The 20,859-nt window shown below is 41.6% G+C and overlaps 2 protein-coding genes across 4 annotated transcripts; one reads left to right on the top strand and one right to left on the bottom strand.

The window, feature by feature from the left end:
* Positions 1-1,370: 1,370 nt before the first annotated feature.
* Positions 1,371-13,731, bottom strand: asphd2 (aspartate beta-hydroxylase domain containing 2). Of its 3 annotated transcripts, XM_058071711.1 has the most exons (6): positions 9,812-9,970; positions 9,634-9,702; positions 6,034-7,173; positions 4,339-4,452; positions 4,088-4,218; positions 1,372-4,005 (listed from the first exon to the last, which is right to left on the bottom strand). In XM_058071711.1, exons 3-5 carry the CDS (start codon positions 6,893-6,895, stop codon positions 4,088-4,090), a joined length of 1,107 nt encoding a protein of 368 aa, XP_057927694.1. In that variant the 5' UTR covers positions 6,896-7,173; positions 9,634-9,702; positions 9,812-9,970; the 3' UTR covers positions 1,372-4,005. The 3 variants fall into 3 exon arrangements, with proteins under 3 accessions (XP_057927696.1, XP_057927695.1, XP_057927694.1); XM_058071713.1 differs by lacking the exons at positions 9,634-9,702; positions 9,812-9,970 and adding an exon at positions 13,631-13,731 and having other exon boundaries at positions 1,371-4,218; XM_058071712.1 differs by lacking the exon at positions 9,634-9,702 and having other exon boundaries at positions 1,371-4,218.
* A 240-nt stretch (positions 13,732-13,971) lies between these two features.
* On the top strand, positions 13,972-20,662 carry ggt5a (gamma-glutamyltransferase 5a). Its single transcript, XM_058070782.1, has 12 exons — positions 13,972-14,224; positions 14,335-14,462; positions 14,545-14,640; positions 15,583-15,769; positions 16,245-16,405; positions 16,640-16,786; positions 16,912-17,042; positions 18,227-18,411; positions 18,491-18,582; positions 20,033-20,139; positions 20,273-20,383; positions 20,464-20,662. Exons 1-12 carry the CDS (start codon positions 14,058-14,060, stop codon positions 20,611-20,613), a joined length of 1,662 nt encoding a protein of 553 aa, XP_057926765.1. The 5' UTR covers positions 13,972-14,057; the 3' UTR covers positions 20,614-20,662.
* Positions 20,663-20,859: the final 197 nt, after the last annotated feature.

Here is a 20,859-nt window from a genome sequence, read left to right on the forward strand (position 1 = left end):
TGAAACCAAAATAGTCTCATTTATAAAGGGAATTGATTATGCTATTTCCACTTCATTCATTCATTCATTTTCTACCGCTTTTTCCTCACGAGGGTCGCGGGGGTGCTGGAGCCTATCCCAGCTGTCTTCGGGCGAGAGGCGGGGTACACCCTGGACTGGTCACCAGCCAATCACAGGGCACATATAGACAAACAACCATTCACACTCACATTCATACCTATGGACAATTTGGAGTGGCCAATTAACCTAGCATGTTTTTGGAATGTGGGAGGAAACCGGAGTACCCGGAGAAAACCCACGCATGCACGGGGAGAACATACAAAGGGTGGAATTGAACCCTGGTCTCCTAGCTGTGAGGTCTGCGCGCTAACCACTCGACCGCCGTGCCGCACCCAAGTGAAACCTAAATAGTCTAATTCATAAAGGGAATTGATTATGCTATTTCCACTTTTCTAACCTATTAATGTTACAATGTTCATTATCGTGTTAAATGTTAGCAAACTTTCAGATAATGAGGTTTGCACATTTGGAAGTGAGCCCAGAAAGAAGTTTATAGGATGGCTCTGACCTTGGCTCACTGTGACATCACAACAAGCCGGACTTGCTTATATTGACTTGCTTATAAGCTGTTAGCTGTACAAGCTTAGTGGACCAATCGCAGCGAGCTGTACAAGCTCATTGGGCGACTTACAGTAGAGTGGGTGTGCCCACTGGAATATATCAAAACAGACTTTTTGGAAATCCAAGAATATACAGCTGGAATAGGTGCAGATTCTGGAAGATCTAAAAAGCTTTCTGTGCGGGTTATGGTGTGTAGACTGGTGTGTACAATGCACCAAAGTGAGCAGAATAGGACCCTGGAATCCTTAGTTTCTGGGGATGGTGTCATTTTTCCGTGTTAGTGGTTTTTCACGCAGCAACAAAACCGGTAAAATCATAATAATAATTTAATAATATTTCTATATTCTATATCTTTTTCCTCATGTTTTAACTGTGTATTAACGAATGAATGTTGTATTTTGGTGTGTCTTCTACTCTGTTTACTTGCTTTTATTCAACTCCATTCTTCTGTAAAGTGTCTTTGAGTATTTTGAAAAGCGCTATACAAATAAAATGTATTATTATATTTCTTACTGTATTCAAATGAGTTTGATGAGGAAGAACATTAGCATGCTGACCTCCACCAAATCACCAAATGTGGTAAACGATTAACACTATGTTTCAGCCATGAAGGACTCAATTATCAGTAGTGATAAAAGTTACTTTTTAATTACAGTACAATACAATAACAAAAAATAATCTCAAGGAGCAAATTGCTCCCGTGTATAGACATGCAGTAATGCGACCTCTGACCCCACCTACCTTGAACATCTCTGGAAGAGGAAAGGAAGAAAAAAAGACGACAGCCAGCCTCAGTCCAAATGGAGTTGCTTATGACAAAAATTTCACATCTTAAACTGTTCCTGTAAATGTAAAACTCTCCACTTTAAACAAACACTAAATTATTTCAAGAGACAGCAGCCGTTGAAATGATACCAGGACAGAGAACATCCATAAAAGCATCCTGTCAAAGTCAGATGACTTTATATATACATATTTACATTTGCGCTGACAGAGTCCACTTTTAAATCAGCTTGCTGTGAGATGAATCGGAATCGGAGGAGTGGAAATGCGTCATCAAACATTTGATAAAAGTCACAGTTTTCATATTTGGAGAGCTATGCATGGAAAAAGGAGAAAGTGAAACACTCTTAAAGGAACACTCTTGAAGTATAAAGGAAGTATACTGCATGAACGGTCTCATTATTTGGGTGACGTTTGGCGGGCCAAAGAAAAAGATTTGGTGAGCAGGATGTGGCCTGCGGGGTGCTGATTGAGGACCACTGATATATTGTACTTCAAAAATATGCAGTTGCTGGAAAATCTTGTGTGAAAGACCTGGCCGTCTGCCTGGTAGTGCTATCAAATATCACCCCCCCAAATATGGTATTTAGATAATATGCATTTGGCAACAACTAAAACTGAACCTTTATAATCATTTTGTGTAAAGGCATTGTCAAAATCCATGAGCTCTATAAAAGCAGATTGCATTGATAAGTCAAAACTCATCATGACCTAAAAACGATTGGAGAATATAACAAAATCAATTGAAACAAATCTTATCAATGAACTAAACAGAAAATAGTCAATACATATTTGAAAATGTATATGTCGAAGCATCTTCCTGCTGGAAAATGTTGAGTAAAGTGACGTGAGACAGCACCCTCTGTTGGATTCACAGGTGCAGCTCTTTTTGTCCTACAAAACTAAACAAATTGTTTACTATCATTGCCGCGGGACAGGCCTAGATCTGCAATCAAATTGATGAAATTTAAATTTAATATTGAAATACCCACAACAAAAAATTGTATTTCATTCACTAATAATATTGTTCCAAAAATGTGCATTAACTTCTGATTTGAAACAGAAGAGTCTTTGGAAAACAAGGTTGGCTTTACGGTCTGTTATTTGTGTTTTCACTCTGTTGTGACGCAGGGTGTCCCGTACAAGTGACACTTCTGGCAACATCTGGTTAAATGTTCTCCACCCATTTATTAAATACGGTTCAAAAATCCACACAAGGAAGCAACATAATATAAATATTTTCAGTAAGACAGCATTAAGAAAAAATGTGGATATGGTTCACGCATGGTTTATATTCCCACTCTGTGCACCAAAACCTTTATTAGCTAAAACAATGGCACCTCTGAAGACACACTGGATTTTCAAAAGTAGCTTGTAAAAGACTTTTGAAGGCACTGTCACTTATGTCACACATGCATTCCCCAGCACAGTTCGATGCGACAACACATTATCCATCAGTAAACTACGACTGCTGCACTACAGCATGGTGAGAAACATTAAGACCAAAACGTCATTTCATTATGTCAAAGTAGTTTCTCTCTAAGTTCCCCTCCATTAGGCACGTATCCTGTAATGACCAATTTAGACAGTAGAGGCCACTATTGCCTCTTCACAAACAAAGTGTCTTTTTTTGCCATCAAGGACAAATCCCCTACCCAAATGTAAACAAACGTCTCATAATCAAGTGTAAAAAACAAACATCCTTATAACATTGGTTACTGAGAGTCATAAATAAAAATTCTAATATATGCAACGCAACATGAGTGCCAGTGTTTTGAGATTTTGTAAACATCAGTGTTGATAGGTATTTTATAAAGATGCTTTGATTTCCTTCATGAGCAACAAAATGGGCACACACACACTGTATACTGTATCAATGACGAATGGGTTAGATGTATAATGGCTGTTTTGAGGCCATGCATATCAGACAAGAATGTGTATTTCATAAGTATTTTGCAGGATCTATAGATTTTATCCAACAGTGATTGGATCGGCAAATTAAACGTATTCACTGTAACTCAAGACAACACAATAGTTATTTGAATTCAAAACACATCAGACCATAGTTTTTTTTTCCCCGTTTAACATTAACCCTCACATATTTACAGGTGTACAAATGTAATATCAAATACAAATTACACAAAATTAGCAAATTGAACACAAATGTTTCATCTCCATTGTTTCTGCACAGGGGAACTCATATGATCCGACAACAAATGTGCTTATTCAACCAGGAGCACAGCAGGGAGGGAAGCGGAATGAAATCACCACACTAGCTGCTGCAGAAGCTCTGTAAACATTCATGTCACGACTGCCACGGAACCCCAATTATCACATGTACATGATAATAGAAATAAAACTGGTCAAATGCAATATCATCCCAAATGTGCTTTCAATGACTCAAACCAAAGCCAAATGGAGTTGAATTGGTTGGGTTCCGACAAAGAAAGTCACTGTGTAGTAATTTGACATTTCAAAATAAGCATGACCGATCGTGCACTCAAATATTAGCTTGTGCTCTTACAGTAAGTGTGGTTTTGATTCACAAAGATATGGCTAACAAAAAAAAGGCCAATATTTGTGCAGCTTTTCAGTCGAGTTCTGAGAGAGGGGAAAAAAAGCAAGCACACAGTGAATGTGAGAGCTGGCTGTCTAATCCTAAATATTCCTCACGTATGCGCACCTATTTCCCTTCCTTCTCCTCTAAGCGGCCTGGGGTGAAAATGTAGTCTAAGGCTTGTCTCTCGGCTGCAGCCACATTCGGATGCCAGAGGTCCACCATGAAGACCACCCTGGGGCCGTCCTCTGCAACCCCTACACACAGAGAACATGTTTAGATCTCTACTGTTCCCTTTACAGCTATTTTCAATCCAGGATCATTTTCTTTTAGGCCTTCTTCAATATATGAAATACTGAATTACAAGTCTTTCTTACCCTCGTGGAAGGCCCTGTGGAGGAAAGAGTCATCAAAGAGCAGACAGCTGCCCTCAGACCAGCACTGAGGCTCTCCACCAACCACAAGCTCACAGGAGGGGGGCACTCTCAGACCTTTCAACAAAAATAAACATAATCAAGTCTTTAAATTCATACAATGTGATCATTTCCACCACAGGACATTTGATGCTTTTTATCTTTTCCTGTCTCCACAAATCCCTAATATTAGAGCGAGTCATGTGGTATCCATGGAATCATGACCTGAGAGGATTCGCAACTAAACACACAATTTCACTCATTTCATACTTCCTTCTTGTTTAACAACTGTGGTAAATTAGGGGAAGGAGGAAACCAGTGTTCCAAGCAGATTTGATCCATATACATGTACCTGTAATATACCCATTTCGGACAACCTTCAATTTGCCAATTTTCAGCCCTACAGACATGCAATAACACCTCTATAGACAACAAAACCCATACTGTTACATGTTTGTATATATCTCAGCTACACATTGTGTGTGTCAAGTTGCTGTGTGATGAGTTTAGTATTAATGTAAGATGACACAGTGGTCAGACTGTTGTACTGTTATATATATACGTATATACTGATCACATTCTGATTGGTTGAGAAGCGTGTTGTGAGTGCACCTACACCATTTCCTCACTGACTTGAAAGCAGCACAGTATTTAAATATTTAATAGTAGTTCTGAAGTAAAGCAGGTGTCACAAGATTAGAATTTAGCTATAAATTAGCCTCACCAGTCCATTAGCCATCGGGTTCAAAGTAGTGGTTTATACACCAGAATTTATGGTAATTCATTAATTGGTTCCAGACCAGACTCCAGACTGTGATAAGTGAATTTAGTAAGATTCATTAATAAAAGGAATATATTTGTAGAGGTGGGGTACACCCTGGAGTGGTCGCCAGCCAATCACAGGGCAGCAATAGAACATAGGGTGGTGAAAAAGAAAAGAACTATTGGCCTCTGCAAGACCAGAAATACATTGCCGAAAAGTTTGGAATTCGTACAAATATTCATACAACTTTGATCTGTTACTACCGCAAAAAAAAGCAAATCACGATCAATTTTACTCTTTGAAAAGACGTCTACAGACGGCAGTGAATGAGTTAAGAAGCGGAGAGCACATGCAGTGAACATTCACACAGGAGCTGCTGTCAGCCACTCTCTACATTGCTAACTGGGCTGCTTACTCTCAGCCAACAGTCAACTCTAGCTAGCTGACGTAACTTCCCAGGCCCAAGCTTCTTAAAAGGCGCACACAACACAGGATACTACATTACACTTCACATCATGTCTTTTGCCTTACATTTTTATTTTAATTCATTTAGTGATTTTTATACTTGAAAATGTTTAAATTAGGCCAATATGGCCAATATTAAATATACATTTTTTTAAATAATAGGCCATATGTATGATTTTTTTTTTTACCAATAGACTATATTCAACCACAAAACAGTGGTCACATTTTAATGAATAAAAAAAAAATAGAGTGAGAGCACATTGTTCGCAACACACACAAGGGACGATTGTATTTTAATTTTTTTTTTCATTTTCAATTTATGTACATTGAAGCCTAATGGGTATGATGGAAGAAGCCAATTTTATTTTTACACATTGCACATCTGACGTCACATGACTCAATGTGATGGCTCACTCTATTCACTCGCTTACCCAGGTGGCAGCGCAGCCGCACGTTTGTTGGACCGTAATGTTCAGTGATGAGAGCTCCCGGTGACAGCACGGAGAAACAGGCATTTCCAAACACGTTGTTGGAGATGAACGTGCGCAGCTGGCCCAGCACTCTCCAGGCCCGTGGACACCTCCTGACATTGAGAACCAGAGGAGTGCCTTGGTTGACCAGGTAGTAGGTCCACCATTGGCCACGAGGTGTGCTGTTGACTTTCCACCCTGGTGGCAAGGAAGAGCCGCTGCGGGCTGGAGGTTGGTTGTAGATACTCTCAAACTCAGCCAGAAGGACAGGGAAACTTTGCTCCAGGAGCTCCACGTCATGTCTCTGGACCTCTCTAGAGAAGAAAGGAGCTGACGGAAGGTCAGGGAGGAAAAAGACCTCTGGCCGCTGGATGGTCGGGCGGCTGTTAAGGTATCGGCCTTGGTCACGAACTCCTTTGTGCACCCTGCCCATGCCTGACCAGGTGTAGCGCTTAGCATACTCCTGTAGGCTGTGATAGAGCCTCTGGTTCAGACTTTCTCCTGCACTGGTGCAGCGAAAACATTCAGACGACTGGCAGAAAGCGAAACCATTCTGCTCCTCAAACATTGAACCATGCTTCCCTTTTCTGTTGCGACAGTCTGAGCCAATGAAGCCCCCTACTACTCCTCCAATCCTGCCAGGCCCGGTTAGATACCTTCCTCGCAGAGGGCTAGAGCCGTGCTCCCGGCCCACCCTGTAGCAGTACCACAAAAACAGCAGCAACACGCACGCCACTGTTGCAAAAGCACAAATCTCACACTCTCTGACCGACTGCATCCCTCCAGCCACCATCTCCCTCACACTTTCTAGTGACCACTCCATCTGGGCTCTGCTGCACAAAGCTGAATCTCACAGAGTGAGGCGTGGGGATGTTGATAAAAAATAATTATCAAACCACACACGGGGGTCTTGTGTCAAGCAGCTCTTACTGCCCTCCCTCGAATGTAAACAGCCTGCTGATTCTCGGTCTCCAGTCCTAACATTTCAGCACTTGGCAAGGGATGGCCTCTCCATGCATGCTGTCTGGCTGTGGGATGTTTGCACTGCTCCTTCTCTCACACAAATGAAGACGGGCGCCACGCCTCGGGGTTATCCGCTCTCTGAAAAACAAGGACAGAAGGAGAGAAGCAGTGAGAAAAGAGGAGGAGATTGCAAGGGACCTCCAACGGCTGCTGCTGCTGCTGCGATTCTCATGAATGACACTGATTACTTTTCTGATGCATGTCATTTCCTGTGTAGATGACACATTCACTCAAGTGAGATGTCTGTCTATTTGGCTGACTTTTTATTTATCCATCCATCAATGGACTTGATTCTTTATTGGCAGATTGATAAAGGTCAAAAGTGTGCATTTTATATGGTGACACATGACAAATTATCATGACATGATAAATAGATAAGTAATCATCGTACATATATTTTATTCCAGTCTAATGTTGGCATCCTTCCCTTTGAATGGTTTGCATTTCAGCTTCACTTTTTTTTTGTCCATTTACGATGTCATGGCTCTTTAATTCTGCATTTTCATTTCATACCAAAATGGAGGGTACAGTTTAACAATCATGGTAAAGCAGCATCTGTCCGAGGGTCTATTGGTTTCACATTAATGTCTTAATAAGTGGAACATTTTGTAACATACTGTTGTGAGCAACAAGTGGTTGTTTTAGTAAATATTATGTGATTTGGGGCTGCACGGCGGTGGAGTGGTTAGCGCGCAGACCTCACAGCTAGGAGACCCGAGTTCAATCCCACCGAGTTCTGTGTGGAGTTTGCATATTCTCCCCGTGCATGCGTGGGTTTTCTCCGGGGACTCCGTTTATTTCCCACATTCCAAAAACATGCTAGGTTAATTGCCGACTCCAAATTGTCCATAGGTATGAATGTGAGTGTGAATGGTTGTTTGTCTAGTATATGTGCCCTGTGATTGGCTGGCAACCAGTCCAGGGTATACCCCGCCTTTTGCCCGAAGACAGCTGGGACAGGCTACAGCAGCGATGGGCTGTGATTTGGGCTGTACATGCATGTTTTGGTGCGTTTCCTGTGATTTCCAAGTGTATGTGAATGCAACAGCAACTTGTGCCCGTGGAGTTATGTGATGCTCAACAACACCACACAAACACAACCCCTTGGACAAAATCTCTCCTTTGGACAAACCCACGCTCCTTTGGACACACATATAGTATTGCTAAAAGAGCCTATCCACTTGCATTCTGGAAACAATTAAATGATTATCCAACCGGAATCTTTCCATGGTGTCCCAACTCTAGAAGACCTACAACATAAAGCCTCTTTTTCGGATAAATTCCCTCTCATTGTGCCAGGTGCACCGCTGTGCCATGAGGGAATTAATTGGAACACCGATATAAATGAAATCTTCAAAATGAAACACTCTTAGTCAGGGGTCCCCCGCTTCTGACAGGGTGCAGTTTCTGTCATAGAACCGGAAATGGTAACTAACGATAACCTATTGTGAGCAACATTACTACAACCTGACTTTGCCCCGGTCATAGACCAAACAAACAAACTGTTTACTTTCATCCATCAGAGGAGGGAAATGTTATGTGTGTTTAATGCACAAAATAATCATCCAACTTATTTCTTCATATGATGCACACAGAGCAACGGACAACTTAACACAGTCTCTTTCCTGCTCCGGTCTCCTCGCACCGTGAGGCATTCAGGCACACTGGTAATTGTGAGTCGGGTGCTAATTGTTTTTCATTTTTATTCACGTACCCCCTATGGCAATTGATGTACCCGTGGGGCTACTTGGGCCATAGAGGAGAGAGCCCATTAGCCACCTAAACTGTGCATGTGTGTATATGCTGTATGTGTGTACGTGAATAGACAGACACACAACATGATATGATCGATATGATACGATATGGTCGTACCTTTGATAGAAATGAATAGAATGTTGAACCACATCTGCTCAAAGTCACCCACAAACTGTGGACTTGTGTTCTTTGTTACAGCAGTGAATAAACCCATGAGTCACTAGCACATTGCTGCATTTAACCCAAATCTGTCCCAGGGTATTCCCTCCCTTGGTGTACACACACACACACACACACACACACACCAAACAACGCATTACATAAGCAGTGTAGATGCCCACACACGTATAATTGGAATTCAGTAGGAGCTACTGAGCTACAGAGTGTTACAGATAAAACATATTTTGATGACATAATGGTAATAAACTATAAAGCATCCCCGAGGAGTGCATTGCGTCAACTGGGATGAGAACACCATGAAGATACCTCACCAAAAATGGTGGAGTAATCCTACTGTGATAAATCCACCCCCACGCATCCTGTCTGACGCCCCCACATCCACCCTCCCACTCACACCCACTGCGTTTAGGAAGGACTGGCTACAAGCATCCAACACAACCATCAATTACGCACCCCTTTCCTCCACATAGATGATCATCTCACACATCATCATAAAAGCACAACAATACAGACACAATCGTTTACCGCCGAGCTTTCTTTGTTTTCTCCCTCTTTTTTTTTTTTAATCGTGAATGTTTGTCAAGTTGAATTGCGCTCGCATACCTGCTCAACATGCATGATGTGACCACAGGAAAGGCGCACAGGTGTCCCCGCTAGCCAAGCTAAGAGCCACTGCAGTGCACAAAGCAGACGGATATTGCTCGTCAACAATATAGCACATTTCTGCCCGAAGTACAAAGGAAGTCCAACCGGGAAAAGAACACCACTACATAAATCCTACCAGAACAATGTGACACGTCGTCTGTGTTTCTGTCTGTCGTGGCGACCGACGACTGAAAGACTTTCGGTAATTTTGTTGTAAATACAAATAAAAAAATAAAAAAAAGGCTCGGCGCTCCACCAAAAAAAAAAAGCACCCAGTGTTAAAACAGCACGTGTAAAAACTACATCCGGCTTTAATTTTCATCATAAACTTCAGTACTAGTGTTACGTTGTGTTAAATGTGTTCAGAAAAAGATTAATTAATCCTAATCTTCAGTATGGGTGCATTTGTAATAACCTCTATATTAGCTTGAACAAATGAGGCGTCAGTGTGAGCAATTTCTATTATTATGATAATGCTGAGTTTGATTATGATTACTAACAAACACATGAATATTACTATTATTATTTTATCAATACAATTTACCTGACTGTACCATTATTGCTAGAACCTCATTGATCATACTTTATCGTTTGGTTTAAATTATATTTTATTTTGAAACCACGACATTACAATATCCGGATTCCATTTGCTTTGACAACCTCTGGCCTGTCGTTTTTTTGAACGGCAGAAAACTTCACTACCAACAATGCACTGCGAGCCTTGGCGGAAAACAAGTCACATATTGATCGTGTCTAGTAAGGTGATGCTGCAAATAATACAATATTGTCGATACCAACACTTGAAAATTTATCATTGAATACGTTTTTTTGCCTTAGATTTCTTCATTACGATGATAAACAGAATGTGTTTAAAAACAATATAACAACCTATACTGTAAATAGAACCATTTCAACAATGTAAACAATATAAAGCACAACAAAAATAAGACAATATTCGTGAAAGTAAACATAGAAGGAACTGAAAAATATAAATATTATCACGCTAGTATCAATCTGATGAAAAGACACTAGCGTTGCTATTGCCACTATCAATATTTGTATCAAAAGTGTTCAACAATGCCTCACAAATCCAGAAATGGCTCAACTTAATTGTTCTTCTTGGAATGTTTCGGACAAGATAGTTCTGCCTGAAATGCAAGTCAAGTTGAAATAACACCTTAATAATGTGGTCAACATAATTTCGAGGTGCACAATTAGTGCTTCAATCGTGTACTTTTCCCCAACATAATGAGCCACATGATTAATAAATACTGTATATTTGGAATCAAGCTTTATGTGTGAAACTGCTGATTAAAATTAGATGGCAATATTTGATGTCCATGTGTGTCATCCAAGGACAGATATGACTACATGGCATATGGAATATAGCAACAGTGATGTCAATGTAAACAGGCCTTAGCAGAGCACACATTTTCTTTTTAAAAACCACTTCAAGTTTTGTCTTCAAGTCCTTGCCTGCAACTATTATACAGGTATCTTAAAACATGTGCATAAAGATTTTGTGGCCTTCATAAATTCTTTCCAGGCCATAAACACTTTTACAGTGAAGGTCAAACAAGTGTTTGATTTTCACTGGCAGGAAGTCTCGACTCCTCATCCACCGCTCACGTAACACAAAGACATCAATAAAGTAGACAATATTTTCAGTTTGAGAAAATATTCATTTAAAATCTTGAGAAGTAGAACTCCACACAATAACTTTTACCATGTCTTTGGGTTCTCCTTGACATTATGGTTATTTGGTTATTATCAATAAAAACCATGGAAGTTGCTGGATATCAGCTCTTAAATTAAACTCTTAGGAGCCATTTTGGTTATCATCATTATATCTGTCCAAAAAAGTACCTTTAGTTATATCAGTCATAAAAATGATGGCCAACTTGAGGAAACAAGGGTGGTCCAATCGTTTCTTCCATGACTGTAAGTTGGAGGGTGTCGTCGGTTATCCGGTCTTGGCAAAAGCACTGCACCCGTCTTGTGGGGGCTATTAAAAACAATATACAGAACATTAGAATGTAAATTTGTGTAATAATATATCTCATTAATAATGAATTAATAGAATTTTCAGGATATGCCGAAACTTGAACTTTGGACATTTTTGGTCCAGTGACAAAAGGTGTCCATTTGACCAAAGGTTTGTCCAGCAGAAACATAAAAAAACATTGAAACAAACACTCTGGTTTGTCACAAAGGTCAAACATGAAGTGCTCTGTGGATGAAGGAGGACAGATGCAGTCAGATTTTAATGTAAATCACTTGATATCAAACACTGGATGTCCTGTAACTTTTTACTCTTGAACCCTGATAAAACTGAGATGTTGATCATTGGCCCTGCTAAACAGAGTCGCCAGTTTAAGGACACCAGCCTGAGCTTTGATAAAAGCATCATTACCCAAAAGTGACTCTGTGAAAAATCTGGGTGTGATATTTGACCCGACTCTATCTTTTCATAAGCACATTAAGAATGTTACTAAAACAGCATTTTTTCATTTTTTGACCACATCTCTCCAATACTAGCCAACCTGCACAGGCTCCCAGTTCATTTAAGATGTGACTTTAAGGTTGTGCTTCTTGTTTACAAAATATTACATGGGATGGCACCTTCTTATCTGGTTGACCTAATTGTACCCTATGCTCAGTCTAGAAACCTATGCTCACAACACGCCGGTCTTTTGACAATCCCGAGAGCCAGAAAGAAGTATGGGGGCTCTGGAGCCTTTTCTATTCGGGCCCCAATGCCTGTTAAAATTAGAGCTGCAACCTAAGTAGAAATGTTTAAGTCCAGACTTAAGACAAATTTCTACACTTTTTAGTTAAGTTTAGTTAAAAATATTCCCTGCCTGTTTTGACTGCCGCACTCTCTCTCTCTCTCTCTCTCTCTGTACCCCCTCCGGTGGACGGGGGGTCCAGGAGAGGCTGTTTGGAAGTTGCCCTGACTCAACTGGACAACGTCATCCCAAGACCTGCGGCTGCCCAACTCTCCTAATGGCATTATATCTTGGACCTGGGCCTGTTTTTTTTTTTTTTTTTTACTGATATCGACCGATACAGATCAGTTGGAGCACCCCAAAAAAATGAGCATGCTTAAAAAACGACTCACACTAATATATGTATGTATGTATATGTAACTTTAATGACTAATAATGAATGAATCATAAAATTGTAAGACTGCAAAAATAATATAGTATAAATGAAATATAGGCGGCAAGGCGGTTGAGTGGTTAGCGCGCAGACCTCATAGCTAGGAGGACCAGGGTTCGATTCCACAATAGGCCATCTCTGTGTGGAGTTCGCATGTTCTCCCCGTGCATGCGTGGGTTTTCTCCGGGTACTCCGGTTTCCTCCCACATTCCAAAAACATGCTAGGTTAATTGGCGACTCCAAATTTTCCATAGGTATGAATGTGAGTGTGAATGGTTGTTTGTCTATATGTGCCCTGTAATTGGCTGGCGACCAGTCCAGGGTGTACCCCGCCTCTCGCCCAAAGACAGCTGGGATAGGCTCCAGCACCCTCCGCGACCCTCGTGAGGAAAAAGCGGTAGAAAATGAATGAATGAATGACAAACAAATAAAATAAAATAGACAAATATGCAGTGCATAAAATGAATAAAATCAAGAGTAACAAAGTATAAACTAGTGTGTGTTGTGTGTGCTTTGTAGCCTGAAACAGGTTAATGTCAAAAACATTGAACAAAGGAATCAACAAACCATTTTGGACACTGTTTACAGTAACAATGCTTAGTAAGTGCGAAGGCAGGCAGCCATTAAAAAGATCACCGTTTTTGCCATTTAGCTTCAAAGCTAACACCAATGCAACACATGAAATTGAACAAGTGAGAGTACTACTTTAGCTTATGGAAGTGAAACAATTTGATCTAAAACACTATGGACACTGTACAAAAAATATTTGTGATGAAAACTTTTACTTTCTCACCTGAAAATTCGTTTTTAACCACATTAGAGGCATGACGCTTTACCGGTGTGTTCAATTTGTGGCCATAGACTGTATTGATGACGTCACCACAGCTCGTTTCTGATTGGTCAAACTGAGAGTGTTACACTATACCTTTAAAGGGCTATACAAATGAATCGAGTTAAGCCTATATATACACGGTGGATTATTTGATATAGCTTATATTAATTAGTTTTACAAAAGGGAATGCCAAACTTCCAACTCCAAAGTAGGGGTGGGACGTAACTTGCAGTGCACTCCCCCTTTTGGGGGAGTTTACTAAGCTCCAGACTTTCCTGTTGGTCATTGAACGCACACCCGCACTCACACACGAACGGATACATTTCACCTAGCCAGGTAAATTAAGCTTTTCATGACAGTTGAATGATTCCCATGAAGAGACGCGACCATGGCGAGGTCAAAGGCAAGGATGTACACATGTTGCGCACTCATGCTGCTGTGCGTCATCGTCCTGTCTGTGTGCGTCAGTCTACTTGCGAGGCGCAATTGTCCACAAGGTTCTTTCTCCCACGCTGCAGTGGCCGCAGACACTTGGACATGTTCTCAAATTGGACGGTGAAACAATTTTGCATTTAATTGCAAACATACTGATTTAGTATTGACAAACAATATGATTGTTGTGAAACAACCAGATGTGAAGTGATGAAAAACGTGTTCTCTTGCAGGGAGATGCTGCAAAAAGGAGGATCAGCGGTAGATGGCGCCATTGCTGCTTTGCTTTGCACTTCACTCATGAACCCACAGAGTATGGGCGTGGGAGGTGGAGCCATATTCACAGTGATGGACAGCACAGGTCACAGCCACTCTATTCTTCACTTATACATGCTTCTAAAGGAGCCGAAAGCAGGAGTGGCAATACTCTTTTCTCTCTTCAGGGAAAGTCAAAATCATCAACTCCAGAGAGCGTGTCCCTGGCATGTTTAAACCTGACACACTGAAGTCATGTCCCAACACGTTCCGCTTTCTCTCAGGTAATATTTTGACTTCAACTATCTGTATCTATTTAACATTCTTATGTAGGGAGCCATGGATTGCGTGAACACATGACATGCAGTGTTGGGAATAATGGAATTATTAACGGCGTGCATGGGTTTTCTCCGGGTACTCCGGTTTCCTCCCACATTCCAATAACATGCATGTTAGGTTAATTGCAGACTCCAAATTGTCCATAGGTATTTGATTTGGCTGGTCGCTGGATCCAGGGTACACCCTGGACTGGTCGCTGGGATAGACTCCAGCATACCGGTGACCCTAGTGAGGATAAGCGACATACGTAGAAAATTGGAAAATTATTTCATATATGAGCTGTGTGAAGCTATGTGATTAATGCAAACATGGCAATAAACGGGGCACGGCGGTCAAGTGGTTAGCGCGCAGACCTCACAGCTAGGAGACCAGGGTTTAATTCCACCCTCGGCCATCTCTGTGTGGAGGGAGTGAGTGTGAATGGTTGTTTGTTTATATGTGCCCTGTGATTGGCTGGCGACCAGTCCAGGGTGTACCCCGCCTCTCGCCCTAAGACAGCTGGGATCGGCTTCAGCACCCCCGCGACCCTCGTGAGGAAAAAGCGGTAGAAAATGAATGAATGAATGAATATTTCAATATTTCAATATTTCAATATTTCAATATTTCAATATTTCAATATTTCAATATTTCAATATTTCAATATTTCAATATTGGAGCCTACGTCATGTAATGTAAAGTCTCTATTGTTGTCACAATCTGATATATTGTCAAGACCAAACTTTATAATTCCCCTCAGAACTCATTCATTCATTCATTCATTCATTTTCTATCGCTTATCCTCACAAGGGTCGCGGACCCCTCAGAACTGTATAAATATAAAACACAATCTAAGGTACTGTGAGAAGCTCATTTCATCACTGATTGTACTTTCCAATCTGTCAATCTAGGTGGCCAGTGGATAGGAATTCCAGGAGAACTCCGAGGTTATGAACAAGCACACAAGCTTTATGGCAAGCTGCCATGGGCCAGCCTCTTCCAGCCAAGCATCCAGCTGGCCAGACAAGGGATCCCAATTTCACAAATCCTTGATCAATACATTCCTCATATTGATAGCAATGACTCCCGACTACTGCGGTGAGAAATGCTTTCCCAACAAAAAAACCTACCGATAATCCTTTAAATGTTTCATGATTGTCATTGTATTTTTAAAACATGCTAGGTTAATTGGCGACTCCAAATTGTCCATAGGTATGAATGTGAGTGTGAATGGTTGTTTGTTTATATGTGATCTGTGATTGGCTGGCGACCAGTCCAGGGTGTACCCTGCCTCTCACCCGAAGACAGCTGGGATAGGCTCCAGCACCCCCGCTACCCTTGTGAGGATAAGCGGTAGAAAATGAATGAATGAATAATTGTTTCTAAAGGTATTCAAATCAATAAAACAAGGGTGCCCAAATTTATGCACGTCCGTACTTTTGTTTAAATAATTAATGCACACTTTCTGTAAATCCTATAAACTGATTTATAAAGGAAAATCTTGAGAATAATCAGGGGTGTCCAAACGTTTTCATACCACTGCGTCTTTGTTTATTGTTCTCTTGTCCTTCAGTGAGCTGTTCTCAGATAAAAATGGAAACCTCCTGCAAACGGGTGATATCGTGAAATTCGAGACACTGGCCGACACATTGGAGACGATAGCAAATCTCGGAGCAGACGCTTTCTACACCGGAAAAATAGCAGAAGATTTGATCCGTGACATTCAGGAGGCAGGTATTGTCAGATGAATTCAATCATGCTCCATTTTCTAACCATTTAATATCTCTGCCAGGCACAATGATCTCATTACAAATGAGCAAATCCATTTTCCTGTAAAGCAGTACGGCCATCCTTCACAAATGGCGGCATTAGCTGTCGTGATCCATTCTAAGTCTTGATTATGTGTGGCGTAGAAATTGTTTTGGGCAGTTTTGCTGAGCAGATGCATTTACTCTTGTCTTATTTCAGGAGGAACACTGACATTGCATGACATGGCGTCTTACAAAGCCACAGTGAGTGATGCATGGAATATTACATTGGGAGAGTACCAGATGTACATCCCTCCTCCTCCTGCAGGGGGCATCCTCCTGGGTCTGGTCCTCAACATCATGGAAGGTTCCTGCTACACAAAGGCACACATCTGCAGCACAGATACACTTTGATGTCAAATACTGACACTATTGTAAATATTTGTGGAACATACTTAATACTTTCTGTGCATTTCCTTTCATTTGTTGTAGGATATGACCTGAACCCAGAATCCTTGACAGGTGAACAAAAAACATTGTTTTACCATCGCTATCTTGAAGCTCTCAAGTTTGCTAATGGATTAAAAAGACATCTCCGTGATCCTCAGTTCAGCTTGGGAGAAGTAAGTTCCTACTCTGAATTTTTAAAGAAGGAGAAGCGGGGCTACACGGTGGTCTAGTGGTTAGCGCGCAGACCTCACAGCTATGAGACCAGGGTTCAATTCCACCCTCGGCCATCTCTGTGTGGCGTTTGCATGTTCTCCCCGTGCATGCGTGGGTTTTTTCCGGTTTCCTCCCATATTCCAAAAACATGCTAGGTTAATTGGCGACTCCAAATTGTCCATAGGTATGAATGTGAGTGTGAATGGTTGTTTGTCTATATGTGCCCTGTGATTGGTTGGCAACCAGTCCAGGGTGTACCCCGCTTCTCGCCTGAAGACAGCTGGCTCCAGCACCCCTGTGACCCTCGTGAGGAAAAGCGGTAGAAAATGAATGAATGAAGAAGCGGAGCTGCACGGCGGTCGAGTGGCTAGCGCGCAGACCTCACAGCTAGGAGACAAGGGTTCAATTCCACCCTTGGCCATCTCTGTGTGGAGTTTGCGTGTTCCCCCTGTGGGTTTTCTCTGGGTACTCCGGTTTCCTCCCGCATTCCAAAAACATGCTAGGCGACTCCAAATTGCCCATAGGTATGAATGTGAGTGTGAATGGTTGTTTGTCTATATGTGCCCTGTGATTGGCTGGCGACCGGACGCTAAACATGAAACCCAAGGAAAATATGAAATGATAAAAACATTCATTCATTCATTTTCTACCACTTATCCTCACGAGGGTCACGGATGATGCTGGAGCCTATCCCAGCTGTCTTCGGGCGAGAGGCGGGGTACACCCTGGACTGGTCGCCAGCCAATCACAGGGCACATATAGACAAACAACCATTCACACTCACATTCATACCTATGGACAATTTGGAGTCACCAATTAACCTAGCATGTTTTTGGAATGTGGGAGGAAACCGGAGTACCCAGAGAAAACCCACAGATGCATGGGGAGAACATGCCGAGGGTGGAATCGAACCCTGGTCCTCCTAGCTGTGAGGTCTACGCTCTAACCACTCGCCCGCCGTGCCGCCCAACTTTAATACTCCAATACAAAAAACAACTACTACAGTAGCATACAGATTAAATGTGGTCCAAAACAGGTTGGCATACCAAAGCTGATTATTATTTTTTTTGTTATTCAGGTGATAATACTCACATTTTCTAATGTTTGTTTGCGATGCTTCTAAATCAGTTTGTCCTTCTTACAGCTGCCAAAGAAATTAACAGAGGACAGCTTTGCCGATCACATTCGCAGTTTGATCACTGATGACACGTCGCACGAACCCCAGTATTACAACATGACGCCGTATTTGGACACTGTGGGTACCACACATGTCTCTGTGTTGGCCCCGGATGGTTCTGCTGTGTCTGTCACCAGCAGCATCAACCACATGTCAGTATACTCACCTTTAAAATGTTCACGTACATTTCAGTTGTGTCTCCAAGATTACTTTAAGTTTCATTTTTCACAGATTTGGTGCAAAAATATTTTCTCCACGCACCGGAGTCATCCTCAATAATCAGTTGTCTGACTTCTGTGGGAAAGTTGATCGTTTCTTTCCAGGTAGGACCAACTGGATTTATGTATTTGTATTTTAGGCAATTTAGCCATTTATTTGAAAATGCTTAATATAGACAAAAGATTATGTACAATTTGTATGTAAGTATGCATTTAAAAAAACTGCCAATTTGTCCAAGTATGCATCAGAAAAAATACTACTACAAATAATAATAATAGGCCATGTACGTACAACCACAAAACAGCAAGATTTATTAATGTGATGTCATGTTGCAGCCATGGCTGCCTGGCTGCCATTGTATATTTATTAGCTACCTTTCAGTGTTAAGTTGCTGTGTGATGATATTAGCCTTCTATTTAAAAATAATTAAAATAATGTAGAATTGAACTGTGAATGATTTATTTTATGATTATTTTTGCAAGGCGCTGTTTTCTATGAGGTTAGCGTGTAGACCTCACAGCTAGGAGACCAGGGGTTCAATTCCACCCTTGGCCATCTCTGTGTGGAGTTTGCATGTTCTCCCCGTGCATGCGTAGGTTTTCTCCGGGTACTCCGGTTTCCTCCCACATTCCAAAAACATGCTAGGTTAATTGGTGACTTCAAATTGCCCATAGGTACAAATGTGAGTGTGAATGGTTGTTTGTCTATATGTGCCCTGTGATTGGCTGGCGACCAGTCCAGGGTGTACCCCGCCTCTTGCCCGAAGACAGCTGGGATAGGCTCCAGCACCCCTGCGACCCTCGTGAGGAAAAAAGCGGTAGAAAATGAATGAATGAATGAATGAACCGTGAATGATTTATTTTATGATTATTTTTGCAAGGCGCTGTTTTCTATGAGGTTAGCGTGCAGACCTCACAGCCAGGAGACCAGGGTTCAATTCCACCCTCGGCCATCTCTGTGTGGAGTTTGCATGTTCTCCCCGTGCATGCGTGGGTTTTCTCCGGGTACTCCGGTTTCCTCCCACAATTCCAAAAACATGCTAGGTTAATTGCCGACTCCAAATTGTCCATAGGTATGAATGTGAGTGTGAATGGTTGTTTGTCTATATGTGCCCTGTGATTGGCTGGCGACTAAGTCCAGTGTGTACCCCGCCTCTCACCCAAAGACAGCTGGGATAGGCTCCAGCACATCCTGCGACCCTCGTGAGGAAAAGCGGTAGAAAATGAATGTTTTCCATGATTGTAACGTTTAAGTATGCAGAGTAAGAAATGAGGCAGGTATGCATCAGATACATTAAACTTAAGAATTGTACTTTTGAGTTGAAACAATTATTGGTAATTTCAATAAAATACAAGTAAAAAAAAAAATGGAAATGTCATTTTTGTATCGAAAAAAAAGCAAAACCTGACACAAAAGAATCATATTGAATTGTGAATCTTTTGTAGCTGCGATTCACATACTACAAAATACCTGTTTATTGTGTTATGATTGTTTTTTGCATATTGTCACATTGATTTGTATGAATAGACCTCATTCTCTTTCTTCTGTTTTCAGGGGAGCAGCCACCTTCTTCCATGTCTCCCGCTGTGCTGAGGTCTAAGTCAAAGCTGCTGGTGATTGGCTCAACTGGTGGGCCTATGATCACGACCGCAGTGGCCTCAGTACGTGCCCTTGGCTGTCACCCCAAGTGCCATTAAGATAAATTACTGCACTAATGTGTATGATGTGTCCCTCTGTTGCCATTGCAAATACACTTCATCATCTGGCAGGTGTATTATTGTGTCTTCCTTCCAGGCAATCATGAACCACGTTTGGTTTGGAAAGAACCTCGAGGAGGCGATTGCCACTCCAGTTGTTTTTGTCGACTCTGAAAATGCAGTGAAATTTGAACCCAACTTTGATACGGTAACTTAGTAATTGCACTCTTTTGGCTAAACACAACAAACTGCACACCATTTACAGTGAATATTCATGTTGTCTTGCAGCATTTAATAGAGGAGCTGAAAGCTCTGGGACACATGTCGAAAACTGCCAAGAAATTCTACAACGTGGTCAATGCTGTTGCGAAGGAGGACGGCGGCTGTATCTGGGCTGTGTCTGATGCAAGGAAACTGGGGAAAGCTGCAGGTTACTGACATGTGGTGTTTGTGAAAATGGATGTGGCATAAAGGTCAATTGTGTGGCTAAACAAATACGCAACATGTAATTCATTCATTCATTTTCTACCGCTTTTTCCTCACGAGGGTCACGTCGTCGGGCGAGAGGCGGGGTACACCCTGGACTGGTCGCCAGCCAATCACAGGGCACATATAGACAAACAACCATTCACACTCACATTCATACCTATGGACAATTTGGAGTCGACAATCACATTTTTGGAA

The sequence above is a fragment of the Doryrhamphus excisus genome, chromosome 4, assembly GCF_030265055.1.
Source record: "Doryrhamphus excisus isolate RoL2022-K1 chromosome 4, RoL_Dexc_1.0, whole genome shotgun sequence".
Taxonomy (NCBI): Eukaryota; Metazoa; Chordata; class Actinopteri; order Syngnathiformes; family Syngnathidae; genus Doryrhamphus; species Doryrhamphus excisus.

What these genes read in the sequence shown, in the direction of transcription:
- ggt5a (XM_058070782.1), top strand. Translation starts at nt 14,058, where the DNA reads ATGGCGAGGTCAAAGGCAAGGATGTACACATGTTGCGCACTCATGCTG. An exon ending in ACATGTTCTCAAATTGGACG is followed by an intron (nt 14,225 to 14,334) that starts GTGAAACAATTT and finishes GTTCTCTTGCAG; the next exon opens with GGAGATGCTGCAAAAAGGAG. An exon ending in ACCAGCAGCATCAACCACAT is followed by an intron (nt 18,412 to 18,490) that starts GTCAGTATACTC and finishes CATTTTTCACAG; the next exon opens with ATTTGGTGCAAAAATATTTT.
- asphd2 (XM_058071713.1), bottom strand. Translation starts at nt 6,895, where the DNA reads ATGGAGTGGTCACTAGAAAGTGTGAGGGAGATGGTGGCTGGAGGGATG. An exon ending in GCGGCTGCGCTGCCACCTGG is followed by an intron (nt 4,453 to 6,033) that starts GTAAGCGAGTGA and finishes TTTTGTTGAAAG; the next exon opens with GTCTGAGAGTGCCCCCCTCC. An exon ending in CCACAGGGCCTTCCACGAGG is followed by an intron (nt 4,219 to 4,338) that starts GTAAGAAAGACT and finishes CTCTGTGTGTAG; the next exon opens with GGGTTGCAGAGGACGGCCCC.